The 21269-nt window shown below is 36.2% G+C and overlaps 1 protein-coding gene across 3 annotated transcripts in view; it reads right to left on the bottom strand.

Annotated features, from left to right (window-relative positions):
* Positions 1 to 635: 635 nt before the first annotated feature.
* LOC121369633 overlaps positions 636 to 21269 on the bottom strand; it is a 33519-nt gene continuing 12885 nt past the window's right edge. For 2 of the 3 annotated variants that reach the window (XM_041494668.1, XM_041494676.1), the window contains 13 exons: positions 20701 to 20972; positions 18056 to 19660; positions 15598 to 15691; positions 14710 to 14876; positions 13306 to 13971; positions 12582 to 12623; positions 11675 to 11751; positions 10470 to 10647; positions 9339 to 9568; positions 8538 to 8654; positions 7180 to 7325; positions 3806 to 3949; positions 636 to 3149 (listed from right to left, as the gene is read on the bottom strand). In XM_041494668.1, coding sequence (XP_041350602.1) covers positions 2848 to 3149; positions 3806 to 3949; positions 7180 to 7325; positions 8538 to 8654; positions 9339 to 9568; positions 10470 to 10647; positions 11675 to 11751; positions 12582 to 12623; positions 13306 to 13971; positions 14710 to 14876; positions 15598 to 15691; positions 18056 to 19660; positions 20701 to 20972 — 4040 coding nt within the window. In that variant the 3' untranslated portion in view covers positions 636 to 2847. The remainder of the gene's footprint in view (positions 3150 to 3805; positions 3950 to 7179; positions 7326 to 8537; positions 8655 to 9338; positions 9569 to 10469; positions 10648 to 11674; positions 11752 to 12581; positions 12624 to 13305; positions 13972 to 14709; positions 14877 to 15597; positions 15692 to 18055; positions 19661 to 20700; positions 20973 to 21269) is intronic. The other variant, XM_041494685.1, reaches the window with a different exon arrangement.

Genomic DNA, 21269 nt, shown 5'->3' with positions numbered 1-21269 from the left:
TTCTACAATTAAATTTACATAAATATTCAATGTGTTTCTGGCCATCTTAATATTTGTAAGAAGCCCAAACTGGATTTTATCTTCAAATAATTTCGTACATACGAAAAAATATATTTTAGGAAATAAAATGAAATTTAACTTAGTACAAATAGTAGAACGATCAGAAACACGTTTAATATACAGCCACTAATATTTTATGCAGAAAAATATATTTGATATGTAATTACAACTATTAAAAAGTCTCTGTTAGTCGATAACATCTTAAAAATTGCAGCAAACTCAGGAATGTCCCTTAAAACCAATGTGGACCTTTGAAATCTTGCGCAAAAGGAACTGATGGTTGAGAGTTACCCTGATAACATGGAAAAGATAACTCTTCATGAAAGATTACTCTAAAAAAATATGGCTCAAGTGATGAGATCATTATAACCGATAAATCCAACATCAAGTGTATTGCTCTTAGCTACATAGCGTAGGGACATTTCAGTTAACTCTTATTAGTAGCACTTTATACCAACACTACTACATAAAGATAACTAATATTTGTTTTATTTAACAACAAAATTAGAGCACAATGATTACAATTATTAATCATCAGCTATTGGATATCATTTAGTAATTTTAACATGTACAGTCTTCAGAGAAACAGTCCACATTTTGCCATTAGCAGCATGGGTTCTTTTATATGCACTTTCCCACAGACAGGACAGCACATGCCACAGCCTTTGATATACCAGATATGGGGCACTGGTTGGAACAAACAATCAATCAAGAGTGTGGGTCCAGCGAGGGGCTTCAATCCTTTGACCCAAGCCATTCAGGTGAGCACTCTACCCATTAAGTTCTATTCTGCCCCAAAAGACTAAAACAAAAAATAATATATCTTAAAGGCAGGTCACACTAGTTGACTTACTGAAGGCAAATTTACACAGATTATGTGACTTAAAATATACACTGGTCTTCAGCTAACAGTTAATGCTATAAACTACATTGTATTTTTCAAATAATTTTAAACAGCCAACACTAGATACAAATAAAGTTATTGTTATTTATGGCTGTCAAAAAATCATTGATAACAAATGGAGTATGACAACTGTTAGCCAGTGAGATAAAATACTTTTAGTGGAAAATTTCATGTACACTGAACATCAAAAATGTAAATATTTTAATAGATACATGTACACAGTGGAACTCTTCAAAACTGGACCGGCTATAAAGCGAAATTCTCTCAAAACCACATACCCCTTAAAATTTGACTTGTTACTTCATGCCAATAGGTGTCTGGTTTAAAGGGGTTTCTATGTATGTGTACTATATATATTTTTTTACCCCCCCCCCCCCCCCCCCCCCCCCCCCAATGATAATATTAAATAAGACCGCAAAATGGGCCTAGAATATTCACTAGCCATTAATGATGTTGACAGACACAACAAATGGGATTCAAAACAAATATTTTAAAATAAATTATAGAAAACTGAAGTTTATTTTGTGGTTCAGTATATTTATTTTCAAGCAATATTTTGTTCAGCCATTTTATTTTGTAAGTAAACTAGTGTGACTGTGCCTTTAATGCCAGTAAATACAAACATAAAATCTCAACTCAAATTCATTCGTAATACTCGTACATATACATGTAATTCACCCTGCATATCATTACATATCACAATAAGTCATAAAAATTGCTTCTAGACAATTATTTTATTAAATATAGAATGACTAGTTAATGGTGTAGGATACAGACTTTATCATGTTGTGCTGACAATGTGGAATTTCGTGAGGCTTACCAAACAGAATTCCCTATTTGTTCTAAATGGGACAAAAACTGATTTCCTACATTATTAACTGGTTATCTTTATCCTGTAATCCATAAAAAAGAGAGGAAAATATTACTATTCCTAGGTGTCAAAATAAGTTAAGAACGAACGTTCAGGTTAGCACATGTCAAGAATGTCGAGAACGATCGTTCAGGTTACCACATGTCAAGAATGTCGAGAACGATCGTTCAGGTTACCACATGTCAAGAATGTCGAGAACGATCGTACAGGTTAGCACATGTCAAGAATGTCGAGAACGATCGTACAGGTTAGCACATGTCAAGAACGATCATTCAGGTTAGCACATGTCAAGAATGTCGAGAACGGTCGTACAGGTTAGCACATGTTAAGACTGATCGTTAAGGTTAGCACATGTCAAGAACGATTGTTCAGGTTAGCACATGTCAAGAATATATTTGCTGCCACAGTTACTGGTTTAACATTGCCATACACAGGCTCAAAATTGCCTATGGCATAACATTTCAAAATTGAAAAGATTCTTAAGTTCGGGCCTTGTAGATCTGTACTATCAAATTGCTGCACTTAATAACAATACTCAATGTTTTACACAAGAAAATAGGCAAATAAATCCAGAATTCCAACATGCTCAACACCAAATAAATTATTAAAGACATATGTACATATTACACATGCATTATTTAATCATACTTGTTATGGAGGATATAAATACAAAATAAAATTTCCATATTTTAAAGGCAATTGCACATGTGCCCTTTACCTAATTACATTTTATGGGTGGTAATGAAATGGGAGGGGGGGGGGGGGAGAGTAGAGGATAGGTGGAAGTGTGAACAAACCCATCTCTTAACCCCTTCCATATAAACATTTCTGCTAACTTATTAGTGTTGAGTAAAGGATTAAAGAAAACACAATAATTAGTGCCAACACATCTAATTGTATTGTACGAGCGGCAGGAGGGGGTAGAGGACAAATACAGTAGTAAGCATGTGAATTTCGACTCCTGATTCAGACTATGTTACAATAACACCGACACATTTCAGTGTTCTGAAGCTCAAGAATAGAAGTCAAAGGAACTCTCGGTCTTCGATTCTGTTTTAAATCCTCCCTCATCGGAGCACCGGTGACCTGAAGGTTGTGGCCCAAACGGCTGAGGTCTGCAGGATGCCGCATCAAAGGTCTGTGGTCCGTAAACAACACCTTCAGAAGGCTGTAGTCCGTAAACAACACCTTCAGAAGGCTGTGGTCCATAAAAAGGGGCTTCTGAAGGCTGTGGTCCATACGTGGGGTCAACAGATTCCTCTTCAAGCACCATCTTTGGAAGACACATGGACGGCTGCACCTCAGAATGGGTGCCTAGAATTTGAATAAATTTACATCATATGAGATAGTGTTTTCCTAGCTTGTTGTATGCATGGTGCGGCACCATGCCTCAATAGTCTAGACCCATGCTGCCCTGAGATTAAACAAGCCTTTCTCAATAATTAATTTAAAACATTGCCTTTATAAAACACATATTAGTAATTAATAAAATATCCCTCTTTTATAATTTATCATTAATTTTAAAAAAAGAAAAAATGAAAAAAGCATTTCTTTGGGATAAACAAAATTTATCATATGCTATTAGATGTTCAATATGGAAAAAGTGAAAACCAAAAACATTAACAATCTGACAAATTATGTTTAACAACATGCTTAACTACATGTAAGAGAATGTTTAACGAGTCATAACAAAACCTAAAATATTACATATAAAAGCTCATTTAAAAGGTAAATGCTTAAAGATACTTTATTATAAACTGTTTTCCACCACCAAAAAATTAAAATGCAACCTAAAATGCTGTATTCCTATGCAAAAATTAACTTTAATAGAATGATATGTGCAAAAGAACAGAACACTAGATTCACTATAACTACAATTAACACAGAGAACAATAAGTCACCTTGTCTCTCGTAGAAGAGAACATAGATTCATTATAATTTCAATTAACACACAGAGAACAATAAGTCACCTTGTCTCTCGTAGAAGAGAACATATGCACTACTGAAATCGTCTTCCCTTGGTGTTTGTTGAGTGATAGTGTCGTCATTGTAGTAAAACCATTCGGACGTCAGTGGATGTCGTGAGTAGGATGAGTAGTGGCCGGAGTGAGCACCTGTGAGTAATAACAATAACAATTTGTTGTATTACTACTCTTACAGTCACTGTCTTACTGAAGTCACATACCCTAGTTTCAACACATCAAAATGGACACCAAGTTTGAAAAAAAAGAGTTTTATTTGACAATACACTCAACACAATTTATTTACAGTTATATGGCGTCAAACATATGGTTATAGACCACACAGATGAGAGACGAAACCCACTGTCGACACTTCATGAGCTGCATGTACTCTTTTCGATTAGCAGCAAGGGATGTTTTAAATGCACCATCCCACAGACAGGGTAGTACATACCACGGCCTTTGATATACCAGTCGTGGTGCACTGGCTGGAGTACACCAAGTTTGGTGAATGTACAAACCTGTAACACATTTGGATAAGTTTGTTTCTTTTGTTTAACGACACCAATAGAGCACATTGATTTATTAATCATCGGCTATAGAATGTCAAACATTTGGTAATTTTGAGTCTTCTAGAGAGGAAACCCGCTACATTTTTTCACTAGTAGCAATGGATCTTTTATATGCACCATCCCACAGACAGGATAGCACATACCACAGCATTTGATATACCAGTCATGGCACACTGGCTGGAACGAGAAATAGCCCAACAGGCCCACCAACGGAGATCAATCTCAAACCTACTGTGCATCAATCAAGCAATTTATAACTGGCCTATGCCCTGTCACCACATCAGGGTGAAGTTACAACAGAGTAAAACAGAAGTCTGTTACATTTAAATGGGGAAATACCCTCTATAAATAGACCAGAGCTCGTCTCTACAACTGTTACTTCTCAGAGGTACATGCAATTTTAGAGTTAAATGAAAAATGCATTTCGTGATATTTCAAACACCAGGATGACCAGAAATACTTTCGGATGTACAATGATAGATAATCCAAATAATAAAATGTAAATAATATCAAATTTTAATTATCAAAAACGATTCTGAATGTAAAAAATATGTCACAGTGTTTAAAAACTAGAGTCCGTAACTAATACTGGGCACAAAGTTTCAACCAAAGTCTGACCAGAGAACAAATTGGTTAATGAACTGGGTAGGTGTAATGCTATTACATCCTCTTCTCTCTCACTAACCGTGTAATGCTATTACATCCTCTTCTCTCTCACTAACCGTGTAATGCTACTACATCCTCTTCTCTCTCACTAACCGTGTAATGCTACTACATCCTCTTCTCTCTCACTAACCGTGTAATGCTATTACATCCTCTTCTCTCTCACTAACCGTGTAATGCTACTACATCCTCTTCTCTCTCACTAACCGTGTAATGCTACTACATCCTCTTCTCTCTCACTAACCGTGTAATGCTACTACATCCTCTTCTCTCTCACTAACCGTGTAATGCTACTACATCCTCTTCTCTCTCACTAACCACTTACAAATAATTAAATTTCCGGTACATTCATTGTAATATGTTATCCCACTGGTCCAGACCTAGCAACAGGAGTTTGTTCAATTCTCGATGAACGTAAAAATTACGTCGTCAGGGAACGTCGTATCTGATGACATCATTTTATATGGGCAAGTTGTCTTACTGAGCATTATTGTTTATGGACCAAAAATAATTCAAAACAAAAGTATGACCTCTTAGTGTTATTATTGTTAAGTATGATTCAAATTTAATTATAAGTATTGTCTGTGGGTTTTTTTTTTACGTTCATCTGGGTAAGAGCGAAAAAAATCATCCGCAAACTTCACCGATTCACAGTTAACGGATGATTTTGTTGGTTCATACCCCGATGAACGTAAAAGAAATAACAGACAATTCTTAATTAACAACTAACCCACTGTCCTAAACAGACATCCCAGGTAACTGAGGTGTGTGCCCAGGACAGCATACTTGAATCTTAACAGGATATAAGCACGAAAACAAGTTGAAATGAAATGAAATGTTAATGCACTATTAGATGATCTGGATGTAGGATCGAATCCCAGCTGTGGAGTAGATTTTAATTAAACAAATTTATTACACACCCATTGGTGAGACCATTATTCATTATTTATGATAACACATACTTGTTTACACATGTACGTGTGTTAACGATTTCAAGACATATGACTGGCTGCTCCTAGGTGATGACCAGGTCACCTATGCCATATATCCAATGAAAAACAACACGAGGGAAGTCGATTACCTTGTGATGCATAGTTAACCTGTCAATCTGTGATGTGCAAGTCAGCTACAAATGCAAAGGATTGTAAATATCTTGTAGTAAAAAAATGTGTTAAAATTTGCTTAAAAGCTGGTTTCTGAGGATATGTAAGAAATAGAATAACACATTCGTGTCCGTTAGATATCATTTATCTTAGAACTCGTTGTTTAAAAATGAATCAAACTCGCTTTCGCTCGTTAGGTACATTTTAAGACAACTCGTTGTGAGATAAATGGTATCTAACGGCTACTCATGTATTATTCTCTGTAGCTGACCTCACTGAAGATGCAAACCGAGCCTGTACATAAGATGATTCGAACATAAGAGACTTGTAATTTCATTCGACAAAAAATATGAGTTTCGTGGATTTCCGTATTCAAGCAAATGCACTATATCTTGACAATACTTCATTGACTGAAAACAAGGTTTCTTTTGTTTAACGACATCAGAAGAGCACATTGATTTATTAATCATCGGCTATTCGATGTCAAATATTTAGTAATTTTTCACATATAGTCTTAGAGAGAAAACCTGCTATATCTTTCCATTAGTAGCAAGGGATCGTTTATATGCACCAACCCATAGACAGGACAGCACATACTATCACCTTTGATATACAAGTTGTGGTGCACTGGCTGGAAAAAGAAATAACCCAATGGGCGTGCATCAACCAGTGCTTAAACATAAAAGCTTGCAATTTGTAAACAGTTAAAAAGAAAAACAAAACAGAACTGTTCATATGGGGCGGGACTTAGCCCAGTAGTAGAGTGCTCACTTGATACACGTTCAATCTATGATTGATCCCCATTGAGCTATTTCTCATTCCAGCCAGTGCACTACAACTGGTATATCAAAGGCAGTGGTATGTGCTATCCTGCCTGTGGGATAGTGCATTTAAAAGATCCCTTGCTACTAATGAAAAAATGTAGCAGGTATCCTCTCTGTGAGTGTCAAAATGACCATGTGTTTGACATCCAATAAGCGATGATGAATAAATCAATGTGCTCTAGTGGTGTTGTTAAACAAAACAAATTTTTAACTGTCCACACCTCCAAAATGACAGACAATGCTGTAGAGGTCATAGGTCAAATCTTTAGTTGCTGGTCCTGAGATGAAATCTCTGAGATCTAGATTCTTGTGCGGGTAGATCACTCGGTCGTCAATCTTCAGACTGGAAAACTCATGAAAGACAAATCTGAAAAACAATAATTTTTTATTAGCAACACAAAAGAATAAATACAGACACTTGGTCCTAAAAAACAAAACCCCTAAAATAGTGTGTTTCATAGAACAAGCCAAAAACCAAAACTTAGGAGGGTAGGTCGGTTTCTTCCATTTAAAACTTAGACAGTCCAGTATTTTAACCTTCCGACTACTGGATTGATTTTTCACACCAAAAAAACATATTGGTGGGGTGTTTTTGGGTGGGTTTTTTTACAAATTTATAAATTTCACTCACATATATCCATTTAATTCTTTTTATAAATACATAAAATAAAGTTTATATTTGACTTCGTATTATTTTTATGATCTTTTAGATCAGTTAATGTTGATTGAAATTGGGCAAAAAATCGATAGCCACATTTATTTACAGGCATTTGTTGCCACATGTCCAATATTTATTTCCATTGCTTTTACCAGAATTTTGTTTTGGAAACAAACTACGATTCATATCCCAATATTGCATGATTTTTGTTGTTGGTAAAAACGTTAAAATTTATTATCAAATTAGCTGTTACAATCAGCTATTGAATCCTGAACATGATCACGACATTCCACTTTTGTTGTCAAGTGAATTACTTGCCACAAACTAGCTATTACTCTCCATTAATCTATTTGCTGTTCTATTATTATTTACAGTATGTGCCGTGTGCAATGTGCAAAACGGCAGGAAATGGAATTGGTCAATTTACTGTATACAGTGTACAGTTTGTTGACTTCCGTGAAGTTGGCTGAGATATCTCACCTGCAGTAGTCAGAAGGTTAAAATAAGAGGAAGGAAGGAATGAAGGAAATGTTTTATTTATCAACGCACTCAACACATTTTATTTATGGTTATATGGCATTGGACATATGGTTAAGGACCACACAGATATTGAGAGAGAAAACCTGTTGTCACCACTTTATGGGCTACTCTTTCCAATTAGCAGCAAGGGATCTTTTATATGCACCATCCCACAGACAGGATAGTACATACCACAGCCTTTGATGTACCAGTCGTGGTGCACTGGCTGGAACGAAAAATAGCGCAGTGGGCCCACTGACGGGGATCGATCCCAAACCGACCGTGCATCAAGCGAGCGCTGTACCACTTGGCTACGCCTCGCCCCTAGTCAGAAGGTTAAAATCAGTGTTACCTTTTAAGATGTAAAATAAGAGTGTGAGGTACTTTATAAACCAGCATTACCTTTTGAGGTGCACAATAAGCCAGTCTGGATAGCGCCACACGGTCATCGTCTTCTTGGCACACTGATTCTGCTTACACTGCGGACAGTACCACGGGTTGTGTTCATCAAGAACTTCACTGAAATCAACACACAACACTTTAACAATCAATAACAGAAATAAATGCATATTATTATTAATGCGAATAACACAAACTTGCATTTTTCGCATTAATATGATGATCACATTAATTTCAGGATCTACAGCGCCTATTCAATCTTACCATAGTGATAAAAAATTTAAACCGTGTGATAAATTTATCTTGTATCACACATAAGTGCGATCTGAACAGGAACTTGTAAATGGGGAATTCCCTTTATATTTTTACTAGAGTTAGCGTTGTTTTGTTACTGATGTCATGTATGATTTACAGATTACGTCACATCGTATTTAAAACATTACACAAGATTTCCGCAGAGTATAATTGTCAACGTTAAGTAAATCCATGAAAGGAGGATTGATCATAGATTTAAAAAAGTGTATTTATGTTAAATTAAAAACCGATTTGTAAAACGTAAAAGAAGGTATGTAATAAATACAGAACCTTGCTTCCTATTTATTGCAATCGTTTATTTTGTGCAAGAACATACCACAATCATGGCATATATATTCTTGTGTAAAATAAACTTGTACAATATATAGGAAGCGAAAACAATGTAAGTGAGGCTCTGTACTTAAGATTTAAAGATAATTTTCCCGTTATCTACTGATTAAACAATGGATCTGGATGTGCTAAACCTGTGAGTGGATGTCTTAAATGTACCTTTGTGTGAAAGCCCGAAAACAGTCGTATATTGTTATTTGTTCGTTCTGTCTTAAATTCTCCATCGATTCATCTTCGTGAATTCTCTCAACATCTTCAATCTGATCATCAAGGATGTTCTGGACTTGCACCGTTAGATGGTCGCTGGGCTGCAGAGTTACCTCCCCTTCTCGGTCCAAGGCACAGCCGCTGCAGTGAGCTGTATATATACACCGGGAGCAATGAAGACCCTGCAATAAAAACAAGTCCATTTTTTTTTTTAAACTGAAATTATATTTCAGACTGTTTACTGGTCATGAGTAATTGAAACATTAAAATAAGCCAAAATTATTTTTTTTAAAAACAAATTACTCATTTGAGAAAACAAAAGGGAGTTATTGAAAATGGTTTCTCCCCATTGCTTTGTATCGTGCAGTTTTAAGATTAATGGTAGGTTAGCATGGCTAATTTAACATTTCTAACCAGAGCTATGATTCTTTATTAACAAAGTGAATCAAAGATTATAATTTCTACATTAAATTTCCCTAAGATAATTTTTTTTATTTTTTTTTATTTTTAGCGACACCACTAGAGCACATTGATTAATTAATCGTCGGCTATTGGATGTCAAACATTTGGTAATTGTGATTCGAAGTCAACAGAGGAAACCCACTACATTTTCCTAATGCAACAAGGGATCTTTTATATATGCACTTTGCCACAGACAGGAAAGCACATACCACGGCCTTTGTCCGGTTGTGGTGCACTGGTTGGAACAAGAAAAAGCTCAATCAATTGATTCACTGAGGTGGTTCGATCCTGTGATGCAAACACCTCAGGTGAGCACTCAACCGACTGAGCTAAATGCAACCCCCTACCCCCCAAGATGATCCCAATCAATGACCTTCAAATCAAATTACACGCATAGATATACAGTGGAGTTTTCATCAAACTAACAACTTTTAATGCCAAAAATTCATAAATCTTTTCAACAAAAAAAGAGAGTCATTTTGACACATCTTTGGCCCCATCCCTGACAACAACAAAGTCTCTGTGGGCTGATTAAAAGAAAAGTTAAAAAAAGAAGACTTTGATACAAAAGAAAAAATGATGCCACAAAGAAACATGATCTATGTTAATGGAGATACTAACCTGCCCATCGGTCAAGACTATTGTGTAGACAACAGGATACGGCAAGAGTGCGTCAACTTTCTCATACACCTGTCTTCCAGTCATGTGATTAGCCACATACAGGATGTTCGGATGACCAAACAAGTGTAACTTCTTGTCCGATGTTTCATGTCGGAAGGCAACTGGTATGGCAATCACTCTGAAAGGAAAGACATGTTTTATTTAACGACGCACTCAATACATTTTATTTACGGTTATATGGCGTCAGACATATGGTTAAAGACAACACAGATAATGAGAGAGGAAACCTGCTGTTGCCACTTCATGGGTTACTCTTTTCAATTAGCAGCAAGGGATCTTTTATATGCACCATCCCACAGACAGGGTAGTACATACCACGGCTGTTGATGTACCAGTTATGGTGCACTGGGTGGAATGAGAAATAACCCAATGGGCCCACCGACGGGGATCGATCCCAGACCGACCGTGCATCAAGTGAGCGCTTTTCCACTGGGCTACGTCCCGCCCCGTATAAAAAAGAAGATATTATAGGGTTTTCAAGCAACAGAACTGGTGTACCGGTAGTCTTTTAGAGTGACTCAACAGAAAACAAATATGCGAAGTAAAATTCTTTTCTAAGCCTATAAGCAAAATACAAGGTTTAAACAAATAATATAAAAAATGTAACTTTACAAGAAATTTTATTTTAAAAATTAATCAAAACTTTTATTTAAAAAAAACATTCAATTAAACTTTACAAAAAATTTATTTAAAAAAGAATTCATTACGATGACATTGATATCTATAACTATCAATCTATATTCTTGATGTAGGACTTACAGTTTGTGAGGGGCCGGATTTAGCTCAGTCGATCGAGCACTCGCTGATTGAGCTTTTTCTTGTTCCAACCAGTGCACCACAACTGGTCAAAGGCTGTGGTATGTGCTTTCCTGTCTATGGGAAAGTGCATATAAAAGATCCCTTGCTGTTAATGGAAATATGTAGTGGGTTTCCTCTGATGACTAAGAGTCAGAATTACCAAGTGTTTGACATCCAATAGCCGATGATTAATAAATCACTGTGCTCTAGTGGTTTCGTTAAACAAAACAAACTTTTAACTTTACAGTTTGTGAGAAATACAGCTAAACATGAAACATTAATGTGGAGTTAAACACAAAAACTGATACCGTTGTCACGGGCACCAGGACACAAACAGTAACACTCACCGCTGTTTGGCTTTGTGGTTCCCCGAGTTGGCAAGAGGTAAAAAGTCATCAACCACGGAGGCTGGAGAAAGGCAAATCTGAAAACAACCAGTGGGATTTATAGCATATTAAATGACCTTCCATTTCATAGCACGTTTATGTCGCTAGAGAAATAATTTTCAATTGTCACGAGCTACACATACCACAAATGGGAGGGGGTGGGGAAGAAAGTATTTGTGGAAATTATCCTGTTCAAGTCTGTGTATGTTTGCTGTGAATAGACTAACATATATTTAACAGCAATGTTCGAGATTAATATTTTGGGGCAGTATCCCAGTTGGATACTATCATTTCAAAATCTGGTATCCCACCTGAGAATTTAGTATTATATGGTATCCCGGTGGGATACTGGGTTCTTGAAGTCTGGTATCCAAAATTAAATTCTGGTATCCCCGGGATATCGGGATACTGTTAATCTCGAACACTGAACAGCCAGATCGTATGCTGATAGGTAGGCTTAGGAATCAGGTTAGAAAACTCTGTTATATAACAAGTCTAGGTATCTCTGTATGTGCGACTATGTGTATGTGAAAACACTTATTTTAATAATTTATTGTATCACAGAATACAAGACTTGGTGCAATTTGATCATCAGGATCAGTATTTTACATTGAGTAGAGAAAGATTACAAATTCCCCAACGACTGATATATCAAACGCCATGGTATATGCTGTCCCGTCTGTGGGAAAGTGCAAATAAAAAGATAATGGAAAAAAGTAGCGAGTTTCTTCTAAAGACTAAATATCATAATTATCAAATGTCTGACATTCAGTAGCTGATGATTAATAAATCAATATGCTCTAGTGGTGTCATTAAACAAAACAAACTAACTTTTTTGAAGATTACAGAACTCTTGTTGAATACTCACAGGACAACAATATGTAGTGTTGCTGCTGTGTTTCATGGACATCTGAAATGTGAAAAACAGAAAAAATACTTTTAAATTCATAAAACATTTTAATTCAAATTCTGTAGTGAATTTACTTTCGAAACAATATTTTCAATAATTAAAACAAATTTGTTTATATTAATAAAATAATAATACAGGATATTTTTGGCATCATTCTCTGCCAAAATACAATTTGCTTACAATTTAGTTGTAAAGTTTTACAAATTCAACTTTTGAAAAAATAATAACCGTATATAACAATATATGACAAAATTATAATTCATGTGAACTGTTACTATACAATGTAGCCATCTGTAGTATGGAAAATAATTAACAAAACTGTCTCCATAACAATCTTCGTTCCAGCCAGTGCACCACGACTGGTATATCAAAGGCCGTGGTATGTGCTATCCTGTTTATGAGATGGTGCATATAAAGGATCCCTTGCTGGTAATCGGAAAGAGTAGCCCATGAAGTGGCGACAGTGGGTTTCCTCTCTCAATATCTGTGTGGTCCTTAACCAATGTCTGACACCATATAACCGTAAATAAAATGTGTTGAGTGCATCGTTAAATAAAACATTTTCTTCCTTCCTTCCATAACAATCTCTCTTCCTTCCTTCCTCTTTTTTCCTCCCTCCCGCTTCTCTCTTTCTGTCTGTCTGTCTATTGCTACAATAGAATGAATAGTGTGTGTAGTTTACCTCGAGACAGCTCTGACAAAATGTCCCACTGCAGCTGTGCACCAGGAGATCACTGTCTGACAACTCTTCCAGACATATAGCACACGACCGCCACTGGTCGACGATCGCCGCAGGCGTACCACCACTAGCAACACCTGGTGGTGGGGATTCTTCTTTTTTCGTGGCATCCGCCTGGTCCCACTGCGGCTCGGCTTCGAGTCCAACACATGACCACTCCCACATTCCAGTCCCCGCCAAATCCTCGTGTTCATACTTCGACTGGGTTGACGTGTCTGTGCCCTCCGACAGACCTAACCACGACTCAGCTAAATCAATGGAAGACATCGACGGAACAACCGGAGGAGCGTCCGTCGTGGCAGGGGGAACATCCGGTTCCTGCATTTCAACCAATATGTCCGAGTCATCCGGTTTACTGTCGGTGAACAGAGCGTGAGAAGTGGTTTCAGAGACGCTGAAGGTGCCGATATGCGAGAAAATGTCGGTTTCCGTGGTAGCACCAGTGTCGGTAGACGTCTCTTGATCTGTTGAGATGTCCACTTGAGACGAGGATGACGTCTCAACGGGGTGGCCGTGGTTGCTGTGGTCATCAGGAGCAGGGGAGATAATCTCAAATGCGTAAATCTTCCGTGAAGAATCATTGACATATCGCAGTAATATATTATCATCCTGTAAATAAACAGAAACTATTACGAGAGCATATTCAGGGGTAATTTTTTTTTTATCCCACATGATAACATAATATTAAGATGGAATCTTATAGCAAAATATTTTCAGACTCAGGAAGCTGATAACCAAAACAAAATAAAAAGATTAATTTTGATCATGTCTGACAGTACACATAAAAAAATAATATATATAGATGTTTATTAATGAAAAACACCATTTGAAAACTACATCACAAAAAAACCCCAAATCAGATCAACATTCTGTTCTACTAAAACCACTTAACTGAAACACAAATTCCACAGAATAAAAAATGTTTCACCTATCATTAACTTAGTCATATATATAGTTGTAAGATATAAGGCAAAATGCTAAAACATCAAATGAGCTAAATGAAAACAATGATATTATTGCCATTACCGTAAAAATTACACCTATATCTCACTGTTTGACTTTGAGGTGGAAAAAAGACAAAAAAAGGAAGAAATCTTGTAATAAAAATGTTAGTTTTGTTTACTAGCACCATTTGTCAATGATTATTAGACACATAACACGGTAATCGGATGAAACATCTTTCTTTTTTAAATAAACATTTCAATTGTCCCACATCACAAACACAGCAGTTTGTGAGAATCTAATTAAAACTTGGTCTTTTAATTAACAGGAGAAACCCACTGTCACCTCATTGGGTATGTTCTTATATGAAAATACTTTATTTCTTCTCAGTTTCCGATGACCTACCAGTATCCTGGAGATGTGCGACTCTAGCACTTCGGCCAGGATAATATCACAGTCGTGTCTGCTTATCACAGTTAACAGTTCCTTCTTGAGCTTCTCGATGTTGTCGTGTTTGTTCATGTTCAGGAGGTAGCGCACAGGAGGGAGATTACTTGGCACGAAGATAACACCTACAGAATTACAGCAAGAAATCCACGCAATTAAATATCTCACACACGGTGTGCATTTTACGGTTGTCCAGTCACCTAAGGCAAGTGAAAACAACATCGGGCAACTCAAAACCTTAATACGAGTTGCCCACCTGGTGACCACAATTTCGCACATTCGTAGCTAGCTATTTGCATAACCACTACCTCTTTATAAACATTGATATATACATGGTGCTTTAAAACAGAGTTGCGTATGCCCATTATTCAAGTACAAAACTATTTTTTTAGTTTTTAAAACTAAAATTCAGGCTACTAACAAAATGCACAGGCAAGTTAAAGTGCTGACACAACTTGCCCGAATAGCAAGTGAAAACCCCCCAAAACTCCCAAGTGCACTCCCTGATCTCGCCTATCCTAAAAATGTTCAGTTCACTGTGAAGAACATCTATAATACCTGTATGAAACTATAAACCAAGTTTCATTGATCTAGGTCTTATAATTTGTGACAAACTGATTTAAATGCGAATCTTTAATGTTAAACTTTAAAGGTAAAAGTTGACGTCATTGCCGTCGAAAAAAAGTAATACCTATATATCATGGTTTTACTTCATAAAAGAAGACAAAAGATAAAAGTTTAGAAAAAATAATAATACAGGTAATTTTCAAATAATCACTGTAGATTACATATTTAAAAAGTTAATTTAAATATTTTTGACCATTACAAACAGAAACATTAACTCACATATTTGGCGTTCCATAGCTCGTGGAATTGGCAAAGAAAGATACATAAATGGCTCGTACATCACAGACATGTGGTGGCAACCAAAACAAACAACCTGCCAAAAGAAAATTACACAAAATAACTGCAGTGCTAGCCTAAACTTTACAATGTATTTGTTTAAATATGTGTATTATGTAGATTCTGTTATAATTCATATTGTTACACTTTACACAATGTATTTGTTTAAATATGTGTATTATGTAGATTCTGTTATAATTCATATTGTTACACTCTGTTATAATTCGTATTGTTACACTTTACACAATGTATTTGTTTAAATATGTGTATTATGTAGATTCTGTTATAATTCGTATTGTTACACTTTACACAATGTATTTGTTTAAATATGTGTATTATGTAGATTCTGTTATAATTCGTATTGTTACACTTTACACAATGTATTTGTTTAAATATGTGTATTATGTAGATTCTGTTATAATTCGTATTGTTACACTTTACACAATGTATTTGTTTAAATATGTGTATTATGTAGATTCTGTTATAATTCGTATTGTTACACTTTACACAATGTATTTGTTTAAATATGTGTATTATGTAGATTCTGTTATAATACGTATTGTTACACTTTACACAATGTATTTGTTTAAATATGTGTATTATGTAGATTCTGTTATAATTCGTATTGTTACACTTTACACAATGTATTTGTTTAAATATGTGTATTATGTAGATTCTGTTATAATTCGTATTGTTACACTTTACACAATGTATTTGTTTAAATATGTGTATTATGTAGATTCTGTTATAATTCGTATTGTTACACTTTACAATGTATTTGTTTAAATATGTGTATTATGTAGATTCCGTTATAATTCGTATTGTTACACTTTACACAATGTATTTGTTTAAATATGTGTATTATGTAGATTCCGTTATAATTCGTATTGTTACACTTTACACAATGTATTTGTTTAAATATGTGTATTATGTAGATTCCGTTATAATTCGTATTGTTACACTTTACACAATGTATTTGTTTAAATATGTGTATTATGTAGATTCCGTTATAATTCGTATTGTTACACTTTACACAATGTATTTGTTTAAATATGTGTATTATGTAGATTCCGTTATAATTCGTATTGTTACACTTTACACAATGTATTTGTTTAAATATGTGTATTATGTAGATTCTGTTATAATACATATTGTTACACTTTACACAATGTATTTGTTTAAATATGTGTATTATGTAGATTCTGTTATAATTCATATTGTTACACTTTACACAATGTATTTGTTTAAATATGTGTATTATGTAGATTCTGTTATAATTCATATTGTTACACTTTACACAATGTATTTGTTTAAATATGTGTATTATGTAGATTCTGTTATAATTCATATTGTTACACTTTACACAATGTATTTGTTTAAATATGTGTATTATGTAGATTCTGTTATAATTCGTATTGTTACACTTTACAATTTCCCTCAAAACTGGACCCTTTGTAAACTGGAATTCCCTCAAAACTGGACCCTTTGTAAACTGGAATTCCCTCAAAACGTGACCCTTTGTAAACTGGAATTCCCTCAAAACCAGACCCTTTGTATTCCCTCAAAACCGGACCCTTTGTAAACTGGAATTCCCTCAAAACCGGACCCTTTGTAAACTGGAATTCCCTCAAAACCGGACCCTTTGGTAACTGGAATTCCCTCAAAACCGGACCCTTTGTAAATTGGAATTCCCTCAAGACCGGATATTTGTAAACTGGAATTCCCTCAAAACCAGACCCTTTGTAAACTGGAATTCCCTCAAAACCGGACCCTTTGTAAACTGGAATTCCCTCAAAACCGGACATTTGTAAACTGGAATTCCCTCAAAACTGGACCCTTTGTAAACTGGAATTCCCTCAAAACCGGACATTTGTCATAGTCCCCTTTTAAATATTTGTACAGAAGAGAACCTCTCTAAACTGGATACCTCTTAAAAGCAGTCTTTTTACTTGGTGCCGAGGGTGTCCGGTTTAGAGTTTCACTGTATTCATATTTTATTCTATTCTTTTTGAACATATTTTATTATAATTAGAAAAAAAAAATTTATGGAAGAATTAAGATTGATTTAGTTTCCTTAAATCATTAATGACAAACACTAATTCCAAACCCGACAGGTTGGTTTTTGCCTGAATTAAACAAAAATGTCAGAATATTAGCATGACTGCCAAAGAGCTACATTTGTGTATATAGGATTGTAAACGAATCATTACGCATTTTTACATGGATTACAACTAATTTTGAGGGTAGAATGATGGAAATAGATGACGAAAAGGCTTCAGGTTAGCACCTTTTACTCAAATATCTATCAGTTTTGCCTGAATATGATAATTAACCCCCTCCCCATCTTGTACGCATATGGTGCTTTATAAGATCAAAATAGAAATAATAAAAAAATCATTACAGTGCTTTTAAACTGCCCCTGAAAGGACTGAACCACAATGCTGTTGTTGTCGGCGATGTAATCCTCCCAGGCTTTGTCTGCTGCGTCGATGTCGTGCTGACTGCACACCTGATGTTTTGGGGCCGAGGCCAGTGCGCCGGTCGGAATACTGTTAATGGAAGTGATGGTCTCTTCATCTTCCGAACTGTCGAGATCGGCGACAAAACCGTCTCCTTCTACTTCCATACTGTCACATGATTCATTGTCCGACGCTTCGTCGCTAATATTGCGACAGGTGTTGAACTTCGACAGAGCTTGTATCTGGATGTTTTTCTCCTCTGTGTCATCTTTCGACAATTCCTGCTCCATGTCACATTTTTCAACAGAATCAGTTGATTCCATCTTGATCCTTTTGAAATTGTTCATCCCGTATTCTCCTGTGGTGTAATCCATCTTCAAGACGTTGGTACACGATTTAGAAATAAGCCTCGATTTTTTCTTATTGGCATGTAGATTTACATCCTTGATACCAAAACTACTTCCTGATGGATCCTTATCATTTTTGTCCTCGTCTATCATTCCAACTGCTTCTTGGAGGATACTGTTTTCTTCCGACTGCATATGAAATCGATTGTCCTGTTTGGCAAATTTCTCCGAATCGGTTGAAACAAATTCTTCCGAGTATTCGTTTATCAGTACGTTTGTGTTGAGCGTTTTACTTTCCTTGCAGTAGAAATCGAGCAAATCGGGAGGCAGCTTCGACACTCGTATACTGTTGTTGAGCTGTAGGTTACCACTCTTGGAATCGGGTGAGGAATATATCACATTTTTACCACCTAAGTCAGTTTGTAATGGAGAAGAGGCAGAAGTTGCAGTTGGCAGTCGTATATTGTTACTTTGTTCAACAGGTTTAATGACAGTGTCATGCTGCATCATGCTGTCACAAGATGATGTTGATGATGGTGACGATGATACACAAGCACTATTTTCAGCTTGTAGCTTCAGCCTTTTTAAATTCAGTGCATGTTCGGCATCAGATAATACACCAGATGCTATCTCTTCTGGTGGAGTATTAGGGTGTTCTGTTAAACTTAAAATACCATCTGTTAAGGAACTTTCACCACTGGAACTTAACTGAGGATCACTACCTTTACCATTTAAAATTATTTTATCCTGTCCTTGTAGAATGACATTATTTTCCGACTGACCACAAGGCACGGTATTGTTAGTTTCTAATAATTTATTATCCTGCACTTGTGGAATGGAATTGTTTTCCAACTGATCGGTGGGTACAGAACTAACATCCGATTGGCTGAATTTTGAATTGGCAGAAGAAGTAAGAGCTGATTGGTATGTTTTTGAATTGACAGGACAAATAAGAGCTGATTGGCTAAGTTTTGAATTGTCAGAAGGCGATTGGCTGTTGACACTCGATTCGAGTGAGATTTTCGGTGGTGAGGTGTCCATGTTGTTGAGTGAGTTGATCACAGGGTTAAGGGCGGTGCAGGATCCAGCTCCACTGGCTGGGGTATTGTTGGACGGTAAACACCGCAGATTGGAGCCCGTCATGCTCAGCTGCTCGTGAAGAGTGTCCAACAAAAGAGCTAGAAATTCCTGACAGTCATGCTGCAAAAACAAATATTATTACCCATATGGTTAAAAATATCTTGGTACATAACAAAGTGATACGTCTCACTAGCGCGCAAATGGGATGTAACACTTTTGACGTCACACGATGATGTCATCAATTGGCGCACTACAACCTTACAGGAACGTCATCGAAACGAGATGAGTGATATAAATTAAGATTGATTATGGGTAATAAATAGGATATTAAACTCAGTAACATTTCGTATTATGTTTATGTCCCTGATGAAATAATTTTCATTGTCACTCGCTAAAGCTAAAAAATTATGTCACTCGGTACATAAACATGATACGAAATGGAAGCTCATTTAATATCCTATAAATATGTAAAATAGAAAAATAACAATAAACGACATAAGAAAATATTAATGATGCTGACAATTCGAGGGCACTAACAAATCAAGAGAAAAACCCAAAACAGTATGAGTGGTGTATGTGATACGCCCGTCATAAGTAAGTAACCTAGTTTTGGTACATAACATACCATCATTCCAAGTTGTACTTGTATGCAAGGTTGGATGATTCTATATGAATTGTTAAGGAAGATATGGCCCGGACAAGGATTTCCTTTAATGTGCATCGATGTGTGAAAAGTAGGTCGCTGTGATCTAGTTCCAGTATGCAACACACTGCAATCCCAAGTTGTACTTGTGGGTAATGTTTGACGATTCTATATGAATTGATAAGGAAGATATGGCCCGGACAAGGATTTCCTTTAATGTGCACCAAGTATGCAAAATAGGTCATGGTGACCTATTTTGGTACACGACACACCACCATACTAAGTTGTACTTGCATGCAAGGTGTGATGATCCTACATGAATTGATAAGATATGCTCGGATGACACAATTTTTGTATTCAACGAGAAATGAACAAACTCATGTTACTAAGGCTGGACCAATGGGTTGCCTTTAAACTAATTAATATAACGGAAATTAATTAGAAAACCATGATTTTGAACACGGTTATTTCTGCCTGTCAGCCCTAGATATTTTTGTCAGCCCTTGATATATTTTACCTGTCGGTAGTCTTGAAACTGGGAATGATACAATCCGAGCGTGTCCTTGAAGCGGTTAGGATAGATGACGGTGTATTGTCCGCACCACACTTTACACAGCAGCATGTAGAAGCGGCCCATCAGTGTGTCCTTGACGCTCGTGTCCAGAGTGAACTCCTCCAGGAAGAACTTGACGAGGGGGGAGCTCGCCATGACACACTGGAGTCCCGCATTCATGAAGCACGTGTTGCCAAGGTTGTACAAACCACAGCTGCCATATAGGGCCGAAGGATCTGAAGAAAACAAACAAAGGCGTGTTTGAAAGGAAAGGAATGTTTCATTAACAATACAAATGTACCAGCACAATTTAAGGTACTGAAAAAACCCCAGTATATAATATCATCTACTTAAAGGAAGGGCGAAAACGGTAAACCACTTGCTTCATGCATGAATGATCCCTGCTGGCAAGCCCATCAGTGCCAGATTAACAACGTAGCAAATGCTACGGATCCCCGCTTATAGAAGCCCCATGGAATATCTCATTATTTCTTTTTCACAAGGGCACATTACGGTTTTTAGGCCTACTGACT

The sequence above is a fragment of the Gigantopelta aegis genome, chromosome 1 (assembly GCF_016097555.1).
Source record: "Gigantopelta aegis isolate Gae_Host chromosome 1, Gae_host_genome, whole genome shotgun sequence".
In the NCBI taxonomy this organism is placed as follows: domain Eukaryota; kingdom Metazoa; phylum Mollusca; class Gastropoda; order Neomphalida; family Peltospiridae; genus Gigantopelta; species Gigantopelta aegis.
Note: the sequence above shows the minus strand (reverse complement) of the source record. Positions and strands in the feature narration are given on the sequence as shown.